The sequence below is a fragment of the Oncorhynchus clarkii genome, chromosome 24, assembly GCF_045791955.1.
Source record: "Oncorhynchus clarkii lewisi isolate Uvic-CL-2024 chromosome 24, UVic_Ocla_1.0, whole genome shotgun sequence".
In the NCBI taxonomy this organism is placed as follows: Eukaryota; Metazoa; Chordata; class Actinopteri; order Salmoniformes; family Salmonidae; genus Oncorhynchus; species Oncorhynchus clarkii.
In genome coordinates this window covers 35,641,837-35,664,667 of record NC_092170.1, presented here as the reverse complement: position 1 = coordinate 35,664,667, position 22,831 = coordinate 35,641,837, and the positions used below count along the sequence as shown (strand labels likewise).

The 22,831-nt window shown below is 47.5% G+C and overlaps 1 protein-coding gene across 2 annotated transcripts in view; it reads left to right on the top strand.

Annotated features, from left to right (window-relative positions):
- Positions 1–22,831, top strand: part of LOC139382931 (F-BAR and double SH3 domains protein 2-like) — a 120,879-nt gene that overhangs the window by 92,925 nt on the left and 5,123 nt on the right. Inside the window, exons 11-17 of one of the 2 annotated variants that reach the window (XM_071127205.1) lie at positions 1,952–2,026; positions 12,156–12,275; positions 12,393–12,497; positions 14,921–15,079; positions 19,630–19,764; positions 20,939–21,022; positions 21,210–21,387. In XM_071127205.1, the coding sequence (XP_070983306.1) occupies positions 1,952–2,026; positions 12,156–12,275; positions 12,393–12,497; positions 14,921–15,079; positions 19,630–19,764; positions 20,939–21,022; positions 21,210–21,387 (856 nt within the window). The remainder of the gene's footprint in view (positions 1–1,951; positions 2,027–12,155; positions 12,276–12,392; positions 12,498–14,920; positions 15,080–19,629; positions 19,765–20,938; positions 21,023–21,209; positions 21,388–22,831) is intronic. The other variant, XM_071127206.1, reaches the window with a different exon arrangement.

Genomic DNA, 22,831 nt, shown 5'->3' with positions numbered 1-22,831 from the left:
ACAGACTCACACACACGTCTTGTGTCCCCCTGTACACAGTAGTGCAGACACACACACTCACTCACAGACTCACACACGTCTTGTGTCCCCCTGTACACAGTAGTGCAGACACACACACTCACTCACAGACTCACACACACGTCTTGTGTCCCCCTGTACACAGTAGGGCAGACACACACACACACACACTCACTCACTCACTCACTCACTCACTCACTCACTCACTCACACACAGACTCACACACACGTCTTGTGTTCCACTCCTCGCCTCTTGGAAACATTCAAAGTACAGAACGACTTTCCTAATATATAAAAACGAGTTCTTCTTCCTATGGTGACTTTTCTGAGGAGCAACTGAACACATCACTTCTCTTCTCTGTAGTCTCTGTGTGACTGTGTAACTGTCTCTGTGTAACTGTCTCTGTGTGACTGTCTCTGTGTGACTGTCTCTATGTAACTGTTACTGTGTAACTGTCTCTGTGTAACTGTCTCTGTGTAACTGTCTCTGTGTAACTGTCTCTGTGTAACTGTCTCTATGTAACTGTCTCTATGTAACTGTCTCTGTGTGACTGTCTCTGTGTGACTGTCTCTGTGTGACTGTCTTTGTGTAACTGTTTTTGTGTAACTGTCTCTGTGTGACTGTGTAACTGTCTCTGTGTAACTGTCTCTGTGTAACTGTCTCTGTGTAACTGTCTCTGTGTGACTGTCTCTATGTAACTGTCTCTGTGTAACTGTCTCTGTGTGACTATCTCTGTGTAACTGTCTCTATGTAACTGTCTCTATGTAACTGTCTCTGTGTGACTGTCTCTGTGTAACTGTCTCTGTGTAACTGTCTCTGTGTAACTGTCTCTGTGTAACTGTCTCTGTGTGACTGTCTTTGTGTAACTGTCTTTGTGTAACTGTCTCTGTGTGACTGTGTAACTGTCTCTGTGTGACTGTCTCTGTGTAACTGTCTCTGTGTAACTGTCTCTGTGTGACTGTCTCTGTGTGACTGTCTCTGTGTGACTGTCTTTGTGTAACTGTCTTTGTGTAACTGTCTCTGTGTAACGGTCTCTGTGTAACTGTTACTGTGTAACTGTCTCTGTGTCTCTGTGTAACTGTCTCTGTGTAACTGTCTCTGTCTCTATGTAACTGTTACTGTGTAACTGTCTCTGTGTCACTGTTACTGTCTCTGTGTAACTGTCTCTGTGTCTCTATGTAACCGTTACTGTCTCTATGTAACTTTTACTGTGTAACTGTCTCTGTGTAACTGTCTCTGTGTAACTGTTACTGTGTAACTGTCTCTATGTAACTGTTACTGTGTAACTGTCTCTGTGTCTCTGTGTAATTGTCTCTGTGTAACTGTCTCTGTGTCTCTGTAACCGTTACTGTCTCTATGTAACTGTCTCTGTGTAACTGTCTCTGTGTGTCTATGTAACTGTTACTGTGTAACTGTCTCTGTGTAACTGTCTTTCTCTATGTAACTGTTACTGTGTAACTGTCTCTGTCTCTATGTAACTTACTGTCTCTGTGTAACTGTCTCTGTGTGTCTATGTAACTGTTACTGTGTAACTGTCTCTGTCTCTATGTAACTGTTACTGTGTAACTGTCTCTGTGTAACTGTCTCTGTCTCTATGTAACTGTTACTGTGTAACTGTCTCTGTCTCTATGTAACTGTTACTGTGTAACTGTCTCTGTGTCTCTGTGTAACTGTCTCTGTCTCTATGTAACTGTTACTGTGTAACTGTCTCTGTGTCTCTGTGTAACTGTCTCTGTGTAACTGTCTCTGTGTTACTGTCTCTGTGTAACTTCATTCTCCACTGATCTACAACACCTATAGTATGTATGTCTGTCACTACTAACTATTTTCCCTTCAGTGTTTTTCTCCTTCAAAACTTTTCAACCTTTGCTAACTCTTTCTCCCCTAACGCCTATCTGTGTTTGTACGCGCGTGTGTGTGTGTGTGTGTCAGACTCTGAGCTCGGTGCAGAAGTTGGTGGACATTGAGCCTTCGCCCGTCAGTGCCATGAGGATGACGCTGGCACAGGTAGACCTAACCACTAGTCTCTACCCGCCAAGCCACCACCAACCATCTAGAGCCATAACATGACCCTGGCTGCTGCATGCTATCCACCCATTGTAATGACACGTTATATCCATAACAAGCACACGGATTAGCCTCAACCATAACCGTGGTTGCTAAATGACTTTATACACGCTGAACGACCACAAGGTAGTAGTTGTGACCATGACCTCTGATGTTCCACAACAACCATTACCATGGCTGTTCCACGACAACCATTACCATGGCTGTTCCACGACAACCATTACCATGGCTGTTCCACAACAACCATTACCATGGCTGTTCCACGACAACCATTACCACAACTCTGGTTGTTCCACGACAACCATTACCATGGCTGTTCCACGACAACCATTATCATGGCTGTTCCACGACAACCATTACCATGGCTGTTCCACGACAACCATTACCATGCTGTTCCACGACAACCATTACCATGCTGTTCCACGACAACCATTATCATGGCTGTTCCACGACAACCATTACCACAACTCTGGCTGTTCCACGACAACCATTACCATGGCTGTTCCACGACAACCATTACCATGGCTGTTCCACGACAACCATTACCATGGCTGTTCCACAACAACCATTACCATGGCTGTTCCACGACAACCATTACCATGGCTGTTCCACGACAACCATTACCACAACTCTGGCTGTTCCACGACAACCATTACCATGGCTGTTCCACGACAACCATTACCATGGCTGTTCCACGACAACCATTACCATGCTGTTCCACGACAACCATTACCATGCTGTTCCACGACAACCATTATCATGGCTGTTCCACGACAACCATTACCACAACTCTGGCTGTTCCACGACAACCATTACCATGGCTGTTCCACGACAACCATTACCACAACTATGGCTGTTCCACGACAACCAGTACCATGGCTTTTCCACAACAACCATTACCATGGCTGTTCCACGACAACCATTACCACAACTATGGCTGTTCCACGACAACCATTACCATGGCTGTTCCACGACAACCATTACCACAACTATGGCTGTTCCACGACAACCAGTACCATGGCTGTTCCACTACAACCATTACCAATGCTGTTCCACTACAACCATTACCATGCTGTTCCACTACAACCATTACCATGGCTGTTCCACTACAACCATTACCACAACTATGGCTGTTCCACGACAACCAGTACCATGGCTGTTCCACTACAACCATTACCATGCTGTTCCACTACAACCATTACCATGCTGTTCCACTACAACCATTACCATGCTGTTCCACTACAACCATTACCATGCTGTTCCACTACAACCATTACCATGGCTGTTCCACGACAACCAGTACCATGGCTGTTCCACTACAACCATTACCATGCTGTTCCACTACAACCATTACCATGCTGTTCCACTACAACCATTACCATGCTGTTCCACTACAACCATTACCATGGCTGTTCCACGACAACCATTACCATGGCTGTTCCACTACAACCATTACCATGGCTGTTCCACGACAACCATTACCATGCTGTTCCACGACAACCATTACCATGCTGTTCCACTACAACCATTACCATGGCTGTTCCACTACAACCATTACCATGCTGTTCCACTACAATCATTACCATGCTGTTCCACTACAACCATTATCACAACTATGGCTGTTCCACTACAACCATTATCACAACTATGGCTGTTCCATTACTACAACTATGGCTGTTCCACTACAACCATTACTACAACTATGGCTGTTCCACTACAACCATTACCATGGCTGTTCCATTACCACAACTATGGCTGTTCCATTACCACAACTCTGGCTGTTCCATTACCACAACTCTGGCTGTTCCATTACCACAACTCTTGCTGTTCCATTACCACAACTCTGGCTGTTCCATTACCACAACTCTGGCTGTACCATTACCACAACTCTGGCTGTTCCATTACCACAACTCTGGCTGTTCCATTACCACAACTCTGGCTGTTCCATTACCACAACTCTGGCTGTTTTACAGTGACCATAAACGTGACCATGTCCGGAAGCATGACTGCTGCTGTAGAATCTTGACCGTTGCATTCTACCCATACACATGCTGCCATGACCCGGTGGCTGTTGAACCATGATGGTTTGTTAATCATTATGACCGTTATGACAATTAGCTTGCCGTTTATGATCTGTTACCACCAAGACCAAGGATTTTGAACCATGACCACTAATGGTTGTATGTTCAGAAAGCTTGCTGTGTAACCCTCTGCTAGAACATATATAATCTTAGTTATGGTACTGTCATTAGCCCATTCCTCCAGGTCACCTACAGTAGGTATATTAACTGAGCCCGACTCTGCTGCTCTATAATAAGTCCCATTCACACATTAAGCTGCTACTGTTCAACACATTATAGCTGATTTGAATTGTACAGATAGTTAAAATGACACACACGATAGCACACTACCCTACTTATCCAATTATGCTTCCTCTGTTCCCTAAATAGACCATTGTGTGGTTGAGGTGACTGTTAGGGGGGGGGTTGAGGTGACTGTTAGGGGGGGGTTGAGGTGACTGTTAGGGGGGGGGGTTGAGGTGACTGTTAGGGGGGGGTTGAGGTGACTGTTAGGGGGGGGTTGAGGTGACTGTTAGGGGGGGGTTGAGGTGACTGTTAGGGGGGGGTTGAGGTGACTGTTAGGGGGGGGTTGAGGTGACTGTTAGGGGGGGTTGAGGTGACTGTTAGGGGGGGGTTGAGGTGACTGTTAGGGGGGGGTTGAGGTGACTGTTAGGGGGGGGGTTGAGGTGACTGTTAGGGGGGGGTTGAGGTGACTGTTAGGGGGGGGTTGAGGTGACTGTTAGGGGGGGGGTTGAGGTGACTGTTAGGGGGGGGTTGAGGTGACTGTTAGGGGGGGGTTGAGGTGACTGTTAGGGGGGGTTGAGGTGACTGTTAGGGGGGGTTGAGGTGACTGTTAGGGGGGGGGGTTGAGGTGACTGTTAGGGGAGGTTGAGGTGCCCGTTAGGGGGGGTTGAGGTGACCGTTAGGGGGGGTTAAGGTGACTGTTAGGGGGGGTTGAGGTGACTGTTAGGGGGGGGTTGAGGTGACTGTTAGGGGGGGGAGGGTTGAGGTGACTGTTAGGGGGGGGTTGAGGTGACTGTTAGGGGGGGGGGGGGTTGAGGTGACTGTTAGGGGGGGGTTGAGGTGACTGTTAGGGGGGGTTGAGGTGACTGTTAGGGGGGGTTGAGGTGACCGTTAGGGGGGGGTTGAGGTGACCGTTAGGGGGGGGGGGGGTTGAGGTGACTGTTAGGGGGGGTTGAGGTGACCGTTAGGGGGGGGGGGGGGTTGAGGTGACTGTTAGGGGGGGGTTGAGGTGACCGTTAGGGGGGGGGGTTGAGGTGACCGTTAGGAGGGGGGGGTTGAGGTGACTGTTGGGGGGGGTTGAGGTGACTGTTAGGGTGGGGTTGAGGTGACTGTTAGGGGTGGTTGAGGTGACTGTTAGGGGGAGTTGAGGTGACTGTTAGGGGGGGTTGAGGTGACCGTTAGGGGGGGTTGAGGTGACCGTTAGGGGGGGGTTGAGGTGACCGTTAGGGGGGGGGGTTGAGGTGACCGTTAGGGGGGGTTGAGTGACCGTTCGGGGGGGTTGAGGTGACTGTTAGGGGGAGTTGAGGTGACCGTTAGGGGGGGGTTGAGTTGACTGTTATGGGGGGGGTTGAGGTGACTGTTAGGGGGGGTTGAGGTGACCGTTAGGGGTGCGTTGAGGTGACTGTTAGGGGGGGTTGAGGTGACTGTTAGGGGGGTTTGAGGTGACTGTTAGGGGGGCTTGAGGTGACCGTTAGGGGGGCTTGAGGTGACCGTTAGGGGGGGTTGAGGTGACCGTTAGGGGGGGTTGAGGTGACCGTTAGGGGGGGTTGAGGTGACCCTTAGGGGGGATTGAGGTGACCGTTAGGGGGGGGTTGAGGTGCCCGTTAAGGGGGGTTGAGGTGACCGTTAGGGGGGGGCTGAGGTGACCGTTAGGGGGGGATTGAGGTGCCCGTTAGGGGGGGTTGAGGTGCCCGTTAGGGGGGGTTGAGGTGACCGTTAGGGGGGGTTAAGGTGACTGTTAGGGGGGGTTGAGGTGACTGTTAGGGGGGGGTTGAGGTGACTGTTAGGGGGGGAGGGTTGAGGTGACTGTTAGGGGGGGGTTGAGGTGACTGTTAGGGGGGGGGGGGGTTGAGGTGACTGTTAGGGGGGGGTTGAGGTGACTGTTAGGGGGGGTTGAGGTGACTGTTAGGGGGGGTTGAGGTGACCGTTAGGGGGGGGTTGAGGTGACCGTTAGGGGGGGGGGGGGTTGAGGTGACTGTTAGGGGGGGTTGAGGTGACCGTTAGGGGGGGGGGGGGGGGGGGGGGTTGAGGTGACTGTTAGGGGGTTGTTGAGGTGACTTTTAGGGGGGGTTGAGGTGACCGTTAGGGGGTGTTGAGGTGACCGTTAGGGGGGGTTAAGGTGACCGTTAGGGGGGGTTGAGGTGACTGTTAGGGGGGGGGGTTGAGGTGACTGTTAGGGGGGGGTTGAGGTGACTGTTGGGGGGGTTGAGGTGACTGTTAGGGGGGGGGGGGGTGAGGTGACTGTTAGGGGGGGGTTGAGGTGACTGTTAGGGGGGGTTGAGGTGACTGTTAGGGGGGGGTTGAGGTGACTGTTAGGGGGGGTTGAGGTGACTGTTAGGGGGGGTTGAGGTGACCGTTAGGGGGGGGGGGGGGGTTGAGGTGACTGTTAGGGGGGGGTTGAGGTGACTGTTAGGGGGGGTTGAGGTGACTGTTAGGGGGGGTTGAGGTGACCGTTAGGGGGGGGTTGAGGTGACCGTTAGTGGGGGGTTGGGGGTTGAGGTGACTGTTAGGAGGGGGGGGTTGAGGTGACTGTTGGGGGGGGTTGAGGTGACTGTTAGGGGGGGGGTTGAGGTGACTGTTAGGGGTGGTTGAGGTGACTGTTAGGGGGAGTTGAGGTGACTGTTAGGGGGGGTTGAGGTGACCGTTAGGGGGGGGGTTGAGGTGACCGTTAGGGGGGGGTTGAGGTGACTGTTAGGGGTGGTTGAGGTGACTGTTAGGGGGAGTTGAGGTGACTGTTAGGGGGGGTTGAGGTGACCGTTAGGGGGGGTTGAGGTGACCGTTAGGGGGGGTTGAGTGACTGTTAGGGGGGGTTGAGGTGACTGTTAGGGGGAGTTGAGGTGACCGTTAGGGGGGGTTGAGTTGACTGTTATGGGGGGGGTTGAGGTGACTGTTAGGGGGGGTTGAGGTGACCGTTAGGGGTGCGTTGAGGTGACTGTTAGGGGGGGTTGAGGTGACCGTTAGGGGGGGGGGGCTGAGGTGACCGTTAGGGGGGGATTGAGGTGCCCGTTAGGGGGGGTTGAGGTGCCCGTTAGGGGGGGTTGAGGTGCCCGTTAGGGGGGATTGAGGTGACCGTTAGGGGGGGTTGCGGTGCCCGTTAAGGGGGGTTGAGGTGACCGTTAGGGGGGGGCTGAGGTGACCGTTAGGGGGGGATTGAGGTGCCCGTTAGGGGGGGTTGAGGTGCCCGTTAGGGGGGGGGGGTTGAGGTGCCCTTTAGCGGGGGTTGAGGTGACCGTTAGGGGGGGTTGAGGTGACCGTTAGGGGGGGGTTAAGGTGACCGGCGTTGATTCTGACTGGTTGTTGTGTGTTAATGCAGTGTAGCGAGGGGGAGTGGATATGTATTACTGGGCTAGGAAGTTAAGGGATGGGCTCCATTGGGAAGACACACAGACACAGATTGTGTTAGAACTGCACGGCTCACAACACACACACATTTTCTCTATTATCTCAAGGCAAGCAATAGAAGACTTGTTGTTCTCTTTCTCAATTCAATTAAATTCACATGGCTATCTTGGCATGTTAAACATATGTTTACATTGCCGAAGCGAGTGAAATGGATCATCAACAAAAGTCAAATAAAGACTCACAAAAGTTTCAGAGGAATAGAGACATTTCAAATGTCATATTATGGCTATATAGTGTTGTAATGATAAGGCAAATAGTTAAATTACAAAAGGGAAAATAAATAAACATAACTCTCTCTCCTCTCCCTCTGTTTCAAATCAGCCTCTTTCTATCTCCCTCTGTTTCAAATCAGCCTCTTTCTCTCCTCTCCTACCTCTGTTTCAAATCAGCCTCTTTCTCTCCTCTCCTACCTCTGTTTCAAATCAGCCTCTTTCTCTCCTCTCCTCTCCCTCTTTTTCAAATCAGCCTCTTTCTCTCCTCTCCCTCTGTTTCAAATCAGCCTCTTTCTCTCCTCTCCCTCTTTTTCAAATCAGCCTCTTTCTCTCCTCTCCCTCTGTTTCAAATCAGCCTCTTTCTCTCCTCTCCCTCTTTCTCTCCTCTCCCTCTGTTTCAAATCAGCCTCTTTCTCTCCTCTCCCTCTTTTTCAAATCAGCCTCTTTCTCTCCTCTCCCTCTGTTTCAAATCAGCCTCTTTCTCTCCTCTCCTCCCTCTGATTCAAATCAGCCTCTTTCTCTCCTCTCCCTCTGTTTCAAATCAGCCTCTTTCTCTCCTCTCCCTCTGTTTCAAATCAGCCTCTTTCTCTCCTCTCCTCCCTCTGTTTCAAATCAGCCTCTTTCTCTCCTCACCTACCTCTGTTTCAAATCAGCCTCTTTCTCTCCTCCTGTTTCAAATCAGCCTCTTTCTCTCCTCTCCTCTCCCTCTGTTTCAAATCAGCCTCTTTCTCTCCTCTCTCTGTTTCAAATCAGCCTCTTTCTCTCCTCTCCTCCCTCTGTTTCAAATCAGCCTCTTTCTCTCCTCTCCACCTGTTTCAAATCAGCCTCTTTCTCTCCTCTCCCTCTGTTTCAAATCAGCCTCTTTCTCTCCTCTCCCTCTGTTTCAAATCAGCCTCTTTCTCTCCTCTCCCTCTGTTTCAAATCAGCCTCTTTCTCTCCTCTCCTCCCTCTGATTCAAATCAGCCTCTTTCTCTCCTCTCCCTCTGTTTCAAATCAGCCTCTTTCTCTCCTCTCCCTCTGTTTCAAATCAGCCTCTTTCTCTCCTCTCCTCCCTCTGTTTCAAATCAGCCTCTTTCTCTCCTCACCTACCTCTGTTTCAAATCAGCCTCTTTCTCTCCTCCTGTTTCAAATCAGCCTCTTTCTCTCCTCTCCTCTCCCTCTGTTTCAAATCAGCCTCTTTCTCTCCTCTCTCTGTTTCAAATCAGCCTCTTTCTCTCCTCTCCTCCCTCTGTTTCAAATCAGCCTCTTTCTCTCCTCTCCACCTGTTTCAAATCAGCCTCTCTCTCCTCTCCCTCTGTTTCAAATCAGCCTCTTTCTCTCCTCTCCCTCTGTTTCAAATCAGCCTCTTTCTCTCCTCTCCTCCCTCTGTTTCAAATCAGCCTCTTTCTCTCCTCTCCTCCCTCTGTTTCAAATCAGCCTCTTTCTCTCCTCTCCCTCTGTTTCAAATCAGCCTCATTCTCTCCTCTCCTCCTGTTTCAAATCAGCCTCTTTCTCTCCTCTCCTCTCCCTCTGTTTCAAATCAGCCTCTTTCTCTCCTCTCCTCTCCCTCTGTTTCAAATCAGCCTCTTTTCCAAGAAGATGTTATTAGCAGCAGCTGTCACTCACACCTAGTTGTTGCATCTAATTCTCTGGTGTATGTATGTGAGAGGGAGCTTCTTCTAAAGCGGAACTGTACTAGGTGTGGTTGTTAGCTGTATCCACTGAGACTGTACTAGGTGTGGTTGTTATATAGCTGTATCCACTGAGACTGTACTAGGTGTGGTTGATAGATAGCTGTATCCACTGAGAATGTACTAGGTGTGGTTGTTAGTTGTATCCACTGAGACTGTACTAGGTGTGGTTGTTAGCTGTATCCACTGAGACTGTACTAGGTGTGGTTGTTAGATAGCTGTATCCACTGAGACTACTAGGTGTGGTTGTTAGCTGTATCCACTGAGACTGTACTAGGTGCGGTTGATAGCTGTATCCACTGAGACTGTACTAGGTGTGGTTGTTAGCTGTATCCACTGAGACTGTACTAGGTGTGGTTGTTAGCTGTATCCACTGAGACTGTACTAGGTGTGGTTGATAGATAGCTGTATCCACTGAGACTGTACTAGGTGTGGTTGATAGCTGTATCCACTGAGACTGTACTAGGTGTGGTTGTTAGCTGTATCCACTGAGACTGTACTAGGTGTGGTTGTTAGCTGTATCCACTGAGACTGTACTAGGTGTGGTTGTTAGCTGTATCCACTGAGACTGTACTAGGTGTGGTTGATAGATAGCTGTATCCACTGAGACTGTACTAGGTGTGGTTGATAGCTGTATCTACTGAGACTGTACTAGGTGTGGTTGTTAGCTGTATCCACTGAGAATGTACTAGGTGTGGTTGTTAGCTGTATCCACTGAGACTGTACTAGGTGTGGTTGTTAGCTGTATCCACTGAGACTGTACTAGGTGTGGTTGATAGATAGCTGTATCCACTGAGACTGTACTAGGTGTGGTTGATAGCTGTATCCACTGAGACTGTACTAGGTGTGGTTGTTAGCTGTATCCACTGAGAATGTACTAGGTGTGGTTGTTAGCGGTATCCACTGAGACTGTACTAGGTGTGGTTGTTAGCTGTATCCACTGAGACTGTACTAGGTGTGGTTGTTAGCTGTATCCACTGAGACTGTACTAGGTGTGGTTGTTAGCTGTATCCACTGAGACTGTACTAGGTGTGGTTGTTAGCTGTATCCACTGAGACTGTACTAGGTGTGGTTGTTAGCTGTATCCACTGAGACTGTACTAGGTGTGGTTGTTAGCTGTATCCACTGAGACTGTACTAGGTGTGGTTGTTAGATAGCTGTATCCACTGAGACTACTAGGTGTGGTTGTTAGCTGTATCCACTGAGACTGTACTAGGTGTGGTTGTTAGCTGTATCCACTGAGACTGTACTAGGTGTGGTTGTTAGCTGTATCCACTGAGACTGTACTAGGTGTGGTTGTTAGCTGTATCCACTGAGACTGTACTAGGTGTGGTTGTTAGCTGTATCCACTGAGACTGTACTAGGTGTGGTTGTTAGCTGTATCCACTGAGACTGTACTAGGTGTGGTTGTTAGCTGTATCCACTGAGACTGTACTAGGTGTGGTTGTTAGCTGTATCCACTGAGACTGTACTAGGTGTGGTTGTTAGCTGTATCCACTGAGACTGTACTAGGTGTGGTTGTTAGCTGTATCCACTGAGACTGTACTAGGTGTGGTTGTTAGCTGTATCCACTGAGACTGTACTAGGTGTGGTTGTTAGATAGCTGTATCCACTGAGACTGTACTAGGTGTGGTTGTTAGCTGTATCCACTGAGACTGTACTAGGTGTGGTTGTTAGATAGCTGTATCCACTGAGACTGTACTAGGTGTGGTTGTTAGATAGCTGTATTAACTGAGACTGTACTAGGTGTGGTTGTTAGATAGCTGTATCCACTGAGACTGTACTAGGTGTGGTTGTTAGCTGTATCTACTGAGACTGTACTAGGTGTGGTTGTTAGATAGCTGTATCCACTGAGACTGTACTAGGTGTGGTTGTTAGCTGTATCCACTGAGACTGTACTAGGTGTGGTTGATAGATAGCTGTATCCACTGAGACTGTACTAGGTGTGGTTGATAGATAGCTGTATCCACTGAGACTGTACTAGGTGTGGTTGATAGATAGCTGTATCCACTGAGAATGTACTAGGTGTAGTTGTTAGTTGTATCCACTGAGACTGTACTAGGTGTGGTTGTTAGATAGCTGTATCCACTGAGACTACTAGGTGTGGTTGTTAGCTGTATCCACTGAGACTGTACTAGGTGTGGTTGTTAGCTGTATCCACTGAGACTGTACTAGGTGTGGTTGTTAGCTGTATCCACTGAGACTGTACTAGGTGTGGTTGTTAGCTGTATCCACTGAGACTGTACTAGGTGTGGTTATGTGGGGTAATGATGACTCTACAGTAGTTTTTCGGGGAGACATTTCATTTAGGATAGGAGAATCACATTCCATCATTTCCATGGTAACCGCTTAGGAAAAAGGTGTTGTGTTCCTCTTATCTCCATGGTAACTGTGTGTGTGTGTGTGTGTGTGTGTGTGTGTGTGTGTGTGTGTGTGTGTGTGTGTGTGTGTGTGTGTATGTGTGTGTGTGTGTGTGTTATAGAGTCGTAAGTTGGAGACAGACACGGGGAGCCAGACAGAGGAGCACAGTCTGAACAAGGAGGCCAGGAAATGGGCCACCAGAATGGCCCGAGAACACAAGAACATCGTCCACTACAAGAGAGTGAGTCTACACACAACCACACACACTAGTTGTTCATGTTGGTCCAGACCATCTTTAAAAACAAGATGTGATTTTAGTCTGTGATTTTGAAGTGTGTGTGTGTGTGTGTGCCGTTAGAGCCTGGAGGAGTGTGAGACACTGGGAGTCCCTCAAACGGAGCAGGGCCGGCTTGATCTGGAGCTGAAGATAGAGGATACCAAAGAGAGCATCCGCAAGGCTGAGGTTTGTGTTTGTTAGAAGAAAGGTAGACCTACAGGCTGCAGTATACCCTCTTTCCCCCAGCTCTCTAAGTACAGTTGTCTCTCCATGGATTCTCTCAGAGACGGCCTGTCAGACTGTGAATCAGATCAATGCATCTCCTCTCCTTCCTTTGATGTCCAGGCTGTATCACATCCGGCCGTGATTGGTCCCATAGGGCGGTGCACAATTGGCCCATCTTCTTCCTGGTTTAGCCGGGGTAGGCTGTCGTTATAAATAAGAATTTGTTCTTAACTGACTTGCCTAATTAAATGGAGGTCTAATAAAAATAATATCTGTCCTCTCGGCCTCTGTGATTTCCCTCTCTCTGGCACCCCCTGCTGGCTGATGTAGTCATAGTGCCCACAGACAGAGATGAGAAATTCACACAGATATGAACCACTCTCCATATCGCCCCTCCCTCCAACTCTCTCCACCTCCCTTTCTGTCCACCACCCTCCCCTCTGTCTACCTCCCCTCTCTCTCCCAGCCCACATTATCTCCTGCTGTCTGTTGAATGTCTGAGTCCATTTGGATCTAATGGGTCCTGAGGGGAGGAGCAGAGCCAGGACAACCAATAGTCTATGGTGGGTGGGGTCAGAGGAGGAAGCATTAGTGATGAAAGTGTACTCAATAATTAACAACATTCCACTTCCTGATACTGATCAGACATTAAAGAGCTTTTATCTCCACGAAAATGTACTGTAATGAGTTTATCTCCCTGTACTTCGTTTGTACCAACAGTACCTGTGAAAAGTTTGGATACACCTACTCATTCAAGGGTTTTTATTTATTTTACTATTTTCTACATTGTAGAATAACAGTCAAGACATTAACACTATGAAATAACACATATGGAATCATGTAGTAACCAAAAAAGTGTTAAACAAATCTAAACATATTTTAGATTTTAGATTCTTTAAAGTAGCCACCCTTTGCTTTGATAACAGCTTTGCACACTCTTGGCATTCTCTCAACCAGCTTCACCTGGAATGCTTTTCCAACAGTCTTGAAGGGGTTCCGAGGTATGCTGAGTACTTGTTGGCTGCTTTTCCTTCACTCTGCGGTCCAACTCATCCCAAACCATCTGAATTGGTTTGAGGTCGGGCCAGGTCATCTGATGCAGCACTACATCACTCTCCTTCTTGGTCAAATATCCCTTACACAGCTTGGAGGTGTGTTGGGTCATTGTCCTGTTGAAAAACAAATGATAGTCCCACTAGTCTCAAACCAGATGGGATGGCGTGTTGCTGCAGAATTCTGTGGTAACCATGCTGGTTAAATGTGCCTTGAATTCTAAATAAATCACTGACAGTGTCACCAGCAAAGCACCCCCACACCATCAAACCTCCTCCTCCATGCTTCATGGTTGGAACCACACAAGCGGAGATCATCTGTTCACCTACTCTGAGTCTCGCAGAGACACTGCAGTTGGAACCAATAATCTCAAATTTGGACTCATCAGACCAAGGACAGATTTCCACCAGTCTAATGTCCATTGCTCGTGTTTCTCTGCCCAAGCAAGTCTCTTCTTCTTATTGGTGTCCTTCAGTATTGGTTTCGTTCAGCAATTCGACCATGAAGTCCTGATTCACACAGTCTCCTTTGAACAGTTGATGTTGAGATGTGTCTGTTACTTGAACTCTGAAGCATTTATTTGGGCTGCAACTTCTGAGGCTGATAACTCTAATGAACTTATCCTCTACAGCAGAGGTAACTCTGGGTCTTCCTTTCCTGTAGCGGTCCTCATGAGAGACAGTTTCATCATAGCACTTGATGGTTTTTGTGACTGCACTTGAAGAAACTTTGAAAGTTCTTGACATTTTCCGGATTGACTGACGTTCATGTCTTAAAGTAATGACTGTTGTTTCTCTTTGCTTATTTGAGCTGTTCTTGCCATAATATGGACTTGGTCTTTTACCAAATAGGGCTGTCTTCTGTATACCACACCTACCTTGTCACAACACAACTGATTGGCTCAAACGCATTATCAAGGAAAGAAATTCCACAAATTAACTTTTAACAAGGCACACCTGTTAATTTAAATGCATTCCAGGTGACTACATCAGCTGGTTGAGAGAATGCCAAGAGTGTGCAAAGCTGTCATCAAGGCAAAGAGTGGCTACTTTGAAAAATCTAAAATATATTTTGATTTGTTTAACACTTATTTTGTTACTACATGATTCCAGATGTAGTTTTGATGTTCTCACTAATATTCTACAATGTAGAAAATAGTAAAAATAAAGAAAAACCCTTGAATGAGGAGTAGGTGTGTCCACTCTTTTGACTGGCATTGTACATACTACTTACCTGGGATAGATTGAGTGTCGATGGGATAGAGTCCTCCAACGTCCCGTGTCAGTTATATTGATTACCAAGCAGCGTGTGTAACCTCTCTCTCACTCCAGACAGTAAAGCTGAAGGCAGAGGCTCGTCTGGACCTGCTGAGACAGGTGGGCGTTGCCGTGGATACCTGGCTGAAGAGCGCCATGAACCAGGTGATGGAGGAGCTGGAAAATGAGCGCTGGGCTACAGTAAACTATACTACCCACGATCCCTCACTCTCGGTGAGACACCTGCCCTCCCTCCCTCACACTACACCACCGTCCCATATTTTGGAGGAAACTACCCACAATCCCTCACTACACTCCCTGCAATGCCCGTCTCCCACTACCTGTCATCATCACAGACAAATGTTTATTTGCCACACGGCAGCCAAGGCATGCGTGTGTGGACTTCAGCACTTTGGTCCTGTGTGTGTGTGTGTGTGTGTGTGTGTGTGTGTGTGTGTGTGTGTGTGTGTGTGTGTGTGTGTGTGTGTGTGTGTGTGTGTGTGTGTCAGCAGGATGTTGAGGTAAGCAGTCTCTGCTCCTATTCACCACTTAACATTCTGTTCACATGATACTGCAGCAACCACCAGAGAAAGAGAGAGGGGGTGGAGAGAGAGAGGAAGTGAGAGAGGGGGATAGAGTAGGAGGAGAGAGTGGGGAAAGTGATAATGGGAGAAAGTGGTGTGGATGACAAGAGTAACAGTTAGAGAATTAGTTGAGGGAGTTGTCTGTTCCCTCGGCCCAGTGTTCATTTCACACCAGTGTGATGGAGAGCAAAGTATCTCCTAATCAATTAACCTTTCCCCCGAAGTAATAACTACTGGTAAGGTGACTGGGAATATGGCAGAATACAGAGTAGTTATTCCCTCCGCAAGGCAATCAGACAGGCAAAACGTCAGTATAGAGACAAAGTGGAGTCGCCATTCAACCGTTCCGACACAGGACGTATGTGGCAGGATCTACAGACAATCACAGAGTACAAAAGGAAAACCAGCCACGTCGAGGACACTGACGTCTTGCTTCCGGACAAACTAAACACCTTCTTCTCCCGCTTTAAGGATAACACAGTGCCACCGACCCGACCCGGTATCAAGGACTGTGGGCTCTCCATCTACAGTGCCTTGCGAAAGTATTCGGCCCCCTTGAACTTTGCGACCTTTTGCCACATTTCAGGCTTCAAACATAAAGATATAAAACTGTATTTTTTTGTGAAGAATCAACAACAAGTGGGACACAATCATGAAGTGGAACGACATTTATTGGATATTTCAAACTTTTTTAACAAATCAAAAACTGAAAAATTGGGCGTGCAAAATTATTCAGCCCCTTTACTTTCAGTGCATCAAACTCTCTCCAGAAGTTCAGTGAGGATCTCTGAATGATCCAATGTTGACCTAAATGACTAATGATGATAAATACAATCCACCTGTGTGTAATCAAGTCTCCGTATAAATGCACCTGCACTGTGATAGTCTCAGAGGTCCGTTAAAAGCGCAGAGAGCATCATGAAGAACAAGGAACACACCAGGCAGGACCGAGATATTGTTGTGAAGAAGTTTAAAGCCGGATTTGGATACAAAAAGATTTCCCAAGCTTTAAACATCCCAAGGAGCACTGTGCAAGCGATAATATTGAAATGGAAGGAGTATCAGACCACTGCAAATCTACCAAGACCTGGCCGTCCCTCTAAACTTTCAGCTCATACAAGGAGAAGACTGATCAGAGATGCAGCCAAGAGGCCCATGATCACTCTGGATGAACTGCAGAGATCTACAGCTGAGGTGGGAGACTCTGTCCATAGGACAACAATCAGTTGTATATTGCACAAATCTGGCCTTTATGGAAGAGTGGCAAGAAGAAAGCCATTTCTTAAAGATATCCATAAAAAGTGTTGTTTAAAGTTTGCCACAAGCCACCTGGGAGACACACCACACATCAACCAAAATTGAACTTTTTGGCAACAATGCAAAACGTTATGTTTGGCGTAAAAGCAACACAGCTGAACACACCATCCCCACTGTCAAACATGGTGGTGGCAGCATCATGGTTTGGGCCTGCTTTTCTTCAGCAGGGACAGGGAAGATGGTTAAAATTGATGGGAAGATGGATGGAGCCAAATACAGGACCATTCTGGAAGGAAACCTGATGGAGTCTGCAAAAGACCTGAGACTGGGACGGAGATTTGTCTTCCAACAAGACAATGATCCAAAACATAAAGCAAAATCTACAATGGAATGGTTCAAAAATAAACATATCCAGGTGTTAGAATGGCCAAGTCAAAGTCCAGACCTGAATCCAATCGAGAATCTGTGGAAAGAACTGAAAACTGCTGTTCACAAATGCTCTCCATCCAACCTCACTGAGCTCGAGCTGTTTTGCAAGGAGGAATGGGAAAAAAAAGTCAGTCTCTCGATGTGCAAAACTGATAGAGACATACCCCAAGCGACTTACAGCTGTAATCGCAGCAAAAGGTGGCGCTACAAAGTATTAACTTAAGGGGGCTGAATAATTTTGCACGCCCAATTTTTCAGTTTTTGGTTTGTTAAAAAAGTTTGAAATATCCAATAAATGTCGTTCCACTTCATGATTGTGTCCCACTTGTTGTTGATTCTTCACAAAAAAATACAGTTTTATATCTTTGTTTGAAGCCTGAAATGTGGCAAAAGGTCGCAAAGTTCAAGGGGGCCGAATACTTTCGCAAGGCACTGTACATGGCCAACGTGAGTAAGACATTTTAGCGTGTTAACCCTCGAAAGACGGCATCCCTTGCCGCGTCCTCAGAGCATGCGCAGACCAGCTGGCTGGAGTGTTTACGGACATATCCCAGTCTGCTGTCCCCACATGCTTCAAGATGGCCACCATTGTTCCTGTACCCAAGAAAGGAAAAGTAACTGAACTAAATGACTGTCATCATGAAGTGCTTTGAGAGACTAGTCAAGGATCATATCACCTCTACCTTATCTGTCACCTAGACCCATTTCAATTTGCTTACTGCCCCGATAGATCCACAGACGATGTAATCGCCATCACACTGCACACGGCCCTATCCCACCTGGACAAGAGCAATACCTATGTAAGAATGCTGTTCACTTCACTGATCCTCAACACTGGAGCCCCACAAGGGTGCGTGCTCAGCCCCCTCCTGTACTCCCTGTTCACCCATGACTTCATGGCCACGCACGCCTCCAACTCAATCATCAAGTTTGCAGACGACACAACAATGACGATTACCAACAATGACGAGACAGCCTACGGGGAGGAGGTGAGGGCTCTGGGAAGGTGTGTGTTAACTGCCCCGTTCAGGGGCAGAACGACAGATTTTCACCTTGTCAGCTCGGGGGATCCAATCTTGCAACCTTACAGTTAACTAGTCCAACGCGATAACGACCTGCCTCTCTCTCGTTGCACTCCACAAGGAGACTGCCTGTTACGCGAATTCAGTAAGCCACGGTAAGTTGCTAGCTAGCATTAAACTTATCTTATAAAAAACAATCAATCATAATCACTAGTTAACTACACATGGTTGTGATATTACTAGATATTATCTAGCGTGTCCTGCGTTTGCATATAATCTGAGCATGACTGAGCATACAAGTATCTAAGTATCTGACTGAGCGGTCGTAGGCAGAAGCAGGCGCATAAACATTCATTCAAACAGCACTTTGTGCGTTTTGCCAGCAGCTCTTCGTTGTGCGTCAAGCATTGCGCAGTTTATGACTTCAAGCCTATCAACTCCCGAGATGAGGCTGGTGTAACCAAAGTGAAATGGCTAGCTAGTTAGTGCGCGTTAATAGCGTTTCAAACGTCACTCGCTCTGAGCCTTCTAGTAGTTGTTCCCCTTGCTCTGCATGGGTAACGCTGCTTCGATGGTGGCTGTTGTCGCTGTGTTACTGGTTCGAGCCCAGGGAGGAGCGAGGAGAGGGACGGAAGCTATACTGTTACACTGGCAATACTAAAGTGCCTATAAGAACATCCAATAGTCAAAGGTTAAGGACATACAAATGGTATAAGAGGGAAATAGTCCTATAATTCCAATAATAACTACAACCTAAAACTTCTTACCTGGGAATACTGAAGACTCATGTTAAAAGGAACCACCAGCTTTCATATGTTCTCATGTTCTGAGCAAGGAACTGAAACGTTAGCTTTCTTACATAGCACATTATGCACTTTTACTTTCTTCTCCAACACTTTGTTTTTGCATTATTTAAACCAAATTGAATTGATGTTTCATTATTTTACTTGAGGCTAAAATTTTATTGATGTATTATATATTAAGTTAAAATAAGTGTTCATTCAGTATTGTTGTAATTGTCATTATTACAAATCAATAAATAAAAATCGGCCGATTAATCGGCATCGGCTTTTTTGGTCCTCCAATAATCGGTATCGGCATTGAAAAATGATAACCGGTTGACCTCTAGTCCACACACACACACACACAGATGTTGTTTTTCTGCTCCGATGGAGGTGTAGAGTTTAGTGATTGTCTTAGCTTTTTATCAGGAACACACACAGAGAAAAACACACAGTTGTTCTGTCCTGGTTGGGTTGCTGTGTCCGACTCTCAATGGGGGCGGGCCCATATGCCACCTGAATCACCTGATCTCCCTGAGCCAATGAGATTCCCTGAGGAAAGGTAGAGGAGGGGTCAGGGCATAAAAGTTTAACATCGACGCCCTTCATATCACCTGACTCAGAAGGACAAGGAGAGAGAACTGGAGAGAACCAGAGAGAACCACACTGGATCATTTGGAAGTAGCTCATTGTGACGTGTCTGTGTGTAGGGCCCGGTTGATCTGGAGCGCTCGGAGGGAGAGGAGTGTGAGGAGAACATGGAGGTGTTTGATGACAGCAGCTCCAGCCCCTCTGGGACTCTCAGGAACTACCCACTCACCTGCAAAGTCCTCTACTCATACAAGGTAATACACGCACACACACACACACACACACACACACACATACACATACACACACACACACACACACACACACACTGAACAACGTATTTGCTTAGCTGTGCTAGATAATGTATTTCCACACATTCTTTATCTAGACAGATTATGTAGCAATATGTACATTAAGATGAAAGTGTGTAAACGAGCTATGTAAGCTTGTTTTGTTCCCACACGGTCAGGTCAGGGTGCCCCACCCGTCAGGTCAGGGTGCCCCACCCATCAGGTCAGGGTGCCCCCCCCCCATCAGGTCAGGGTGCCCCCCCCATCAGGTCAGGTCAGGGTGCCCCACCCGTCAGGTCAGGGTGCCCCCCCGTCAGGTCAGGGTGCCCCACCCATCAGGTCAGGTCAGGGTGCCCCCCCCATCAGGTCAGGTCAGGTCAGGGTGCCCCCCCCCATCAGGTCAGGTCAGGGTGCTCCCTCCCACCCATCAGGTCAAGTCAGTGTGCCACCCCCATCAGGTCAGGGTGCCCCACCCATCAGGTCAGAATCAGAGGGCCCCACCCATCAGGTCAGAATCAGAGGGCCCCACCCATCAGGTCAGAATCAGAGGGCCCCACCCATCTGAACACTGGGTTATATGTACCATTAGAGCCATGAAATATCAGTTGTCTGTATTGTCCATTGTTTATTATCCTAATTTTCTCCTTTCTCCTCCCTTCTCCCCTTTCCTATCTTTCACTCGCTCTGTCTCTCTCTGTCTGTCTCTGTCTCGCTCTCTCGCACTGTCTGTCTCCCTGTCTGTCTCCCTGTCTGTCTCCCTGTCTGTCTCTCCCTGTCTGTGTCTCTCCCTGTCTGTGTCTCTCCCTGTCTGTCTGTCTGTCTGTCTGTCTGTCTGTCTGTCTGTCTGTCTGTCTGTCTGTCTGTCTGTCTGTGTCTCTCCCTGTCTGTGTCTCTCCCTGTCTGTGTCTCTCCCTGTCTGTGTCTCTCCCTGTGTGTGTCTCTCCATGTCTGTGTCTCTCCCTGTCTGTGTCTCTCCCTGTGTCTCTGTCTGTGTCTCTGTCTGTGTCTCTGTCTCTCCCTGTCTGTGTCTCTGTCTCTCCCTGTCTGTGTCTCTGTCTGTCTCTCTGTCTGTGTCTCTGTCTGTCTCTCTGTCTGTGTCTCTGTCTCTCCCTGTCTGTGTCTCTGTCTGTGTCTCCAGGCGTCTCAGCCAGATGAGTTGAGTATAGAGGAGCATGAGATGTTGGAGGTGATAGAGGATGGAGACATGGAGGACTGGGTCAAGGTAACAACAGCAATCACACAGTAAACACAGAGCTCTGTGTAATATAGTCCTCTGCTTGACCAGGGTTGTCCTTTAACACAGAGCTCTGTGTAATATAGTCCTCTGCTTGACCAGGGTTGTCCTTTAACACAGAGCTCTGTAATTAGTTAACGGTCTTAACATCCTGTTGTGTAATTGGTTGTTTCAGGCGAGGAACAAGAGGGGGCTGATTGGCTACGTCCCTGAGAAGTATCTTCAGTTCCCCACCTCTAACAGCCTACTGAGCATGCTCCAGTCTCTCTCTGCCCTGGACGCACGTTCACACACCTCCTCCAACTCCACCGAGCCAGAGATACACACAGGCAGCATCAACGGAGACGCCAGCTGTAAGAACGCACACACACATGTACACACCACTACACACGCACACCATTACACACACATGTACACACATGTACACACACATTCACAAAAACTAGGCAAATACAAAACACTCTCAAAGACTATAGAAACATTTTCAACTTTGTTGTCATATCAAGACAATGATGGAAGCAAAGATCAGAACCCAGTGTGTGTTAACTCACCTCAATAGTAAACGTCTGAACCCAGTGTGTGTTAACTCACCTCAATAGTAAACGTCTGAACCCAGTGTGTGTTAACTCACCTCAATAGTAAACGTCTGAACCCAGTGTGTGTTAACTCACCTCAATAGTAAACGTCTGAACCCAGTGTGTGTTAACTCACCTCAATAGTAAACGTCTGAACCCAGTGTGTGTGTTAACTCACCTCAATAGTAAACGTCTGAACCCAGTGTGTGTTAACTCACCTCAATAGTAAACGTCTGAACCCAGTGTGTGTGTTAACTCACCTCAATAGTAAACGTCTGAACCCAGTGTGTGTTAACTCACCTCAATAGTAAACGTCTGAACCCAGTGTGTTAACTCACCTCAATAGTAAACGTCTGAACCCAGTGTGTGTTAACTCACCTCAATAGTAAACGTCTGAACCCAGTGTGTTAACTCACCTCAATAGTAAACGTCAGAACCCAGTGTGTGTTAACTCACCTCAATAGTAAACGTCTGAACCCAGTGTGTGTGTTAACTCACCTCAATAGTAAACGTCTGAACCCAGTGTGTGTTAACTCACCTCAATAGTAAAAGTCTGAACCCAGTGTGTGTTAACTCACCTCAATAGTAAACGTCTGAACCCAGTGTGTGTTAACTCACCTCAATAGTAAACGTCTGAACCCAGTGTGTGTTAACTCACCTCAATAGTAAACGTCTGAACCCAGTGTGTGTTAACTCACCTCAATAGTAAACGTCTGAACCCAGTGTGTGTTAACTCACCTCAATAGTAAACGTCTGAACCCAGTGTGTGTTAACTCACCTCAATAGTAAACGTCTGAACCCAGTGTGTGTTAACTCACCTCAATAGTAAACGTCTGAACCCAGTGTGTGTGTTAACTCACCTCAATAGTAAACGTCTGAACCCAGTGTGTGTTAACTCACCTCAATAGTAAACGTCTGAACCCAGTGTGTGTGTTAACTCACCTCAATAGTAAACGTCTGAACCCAGTGTGTGTTAACTCATCTCAATAGTAAACGTCTGAACCCAGTGTGTTAACTCACCTCAATAGTAAACGTCTGAACCCAGTGTGTGTTAACTCACCTCAATAGTAAACGTCTGAACCAAGTGTGTTAACTCACCTCAATAGTAAACGTCTGAACCCAGTGTGTTAACTCACCTCAATAGTAAACGTCTGAACCCAGTGTGTGTGTTAACTCACCTCAATAGTAAACGTCTGAACCCAGTGTGTGTTAACTCACTTCA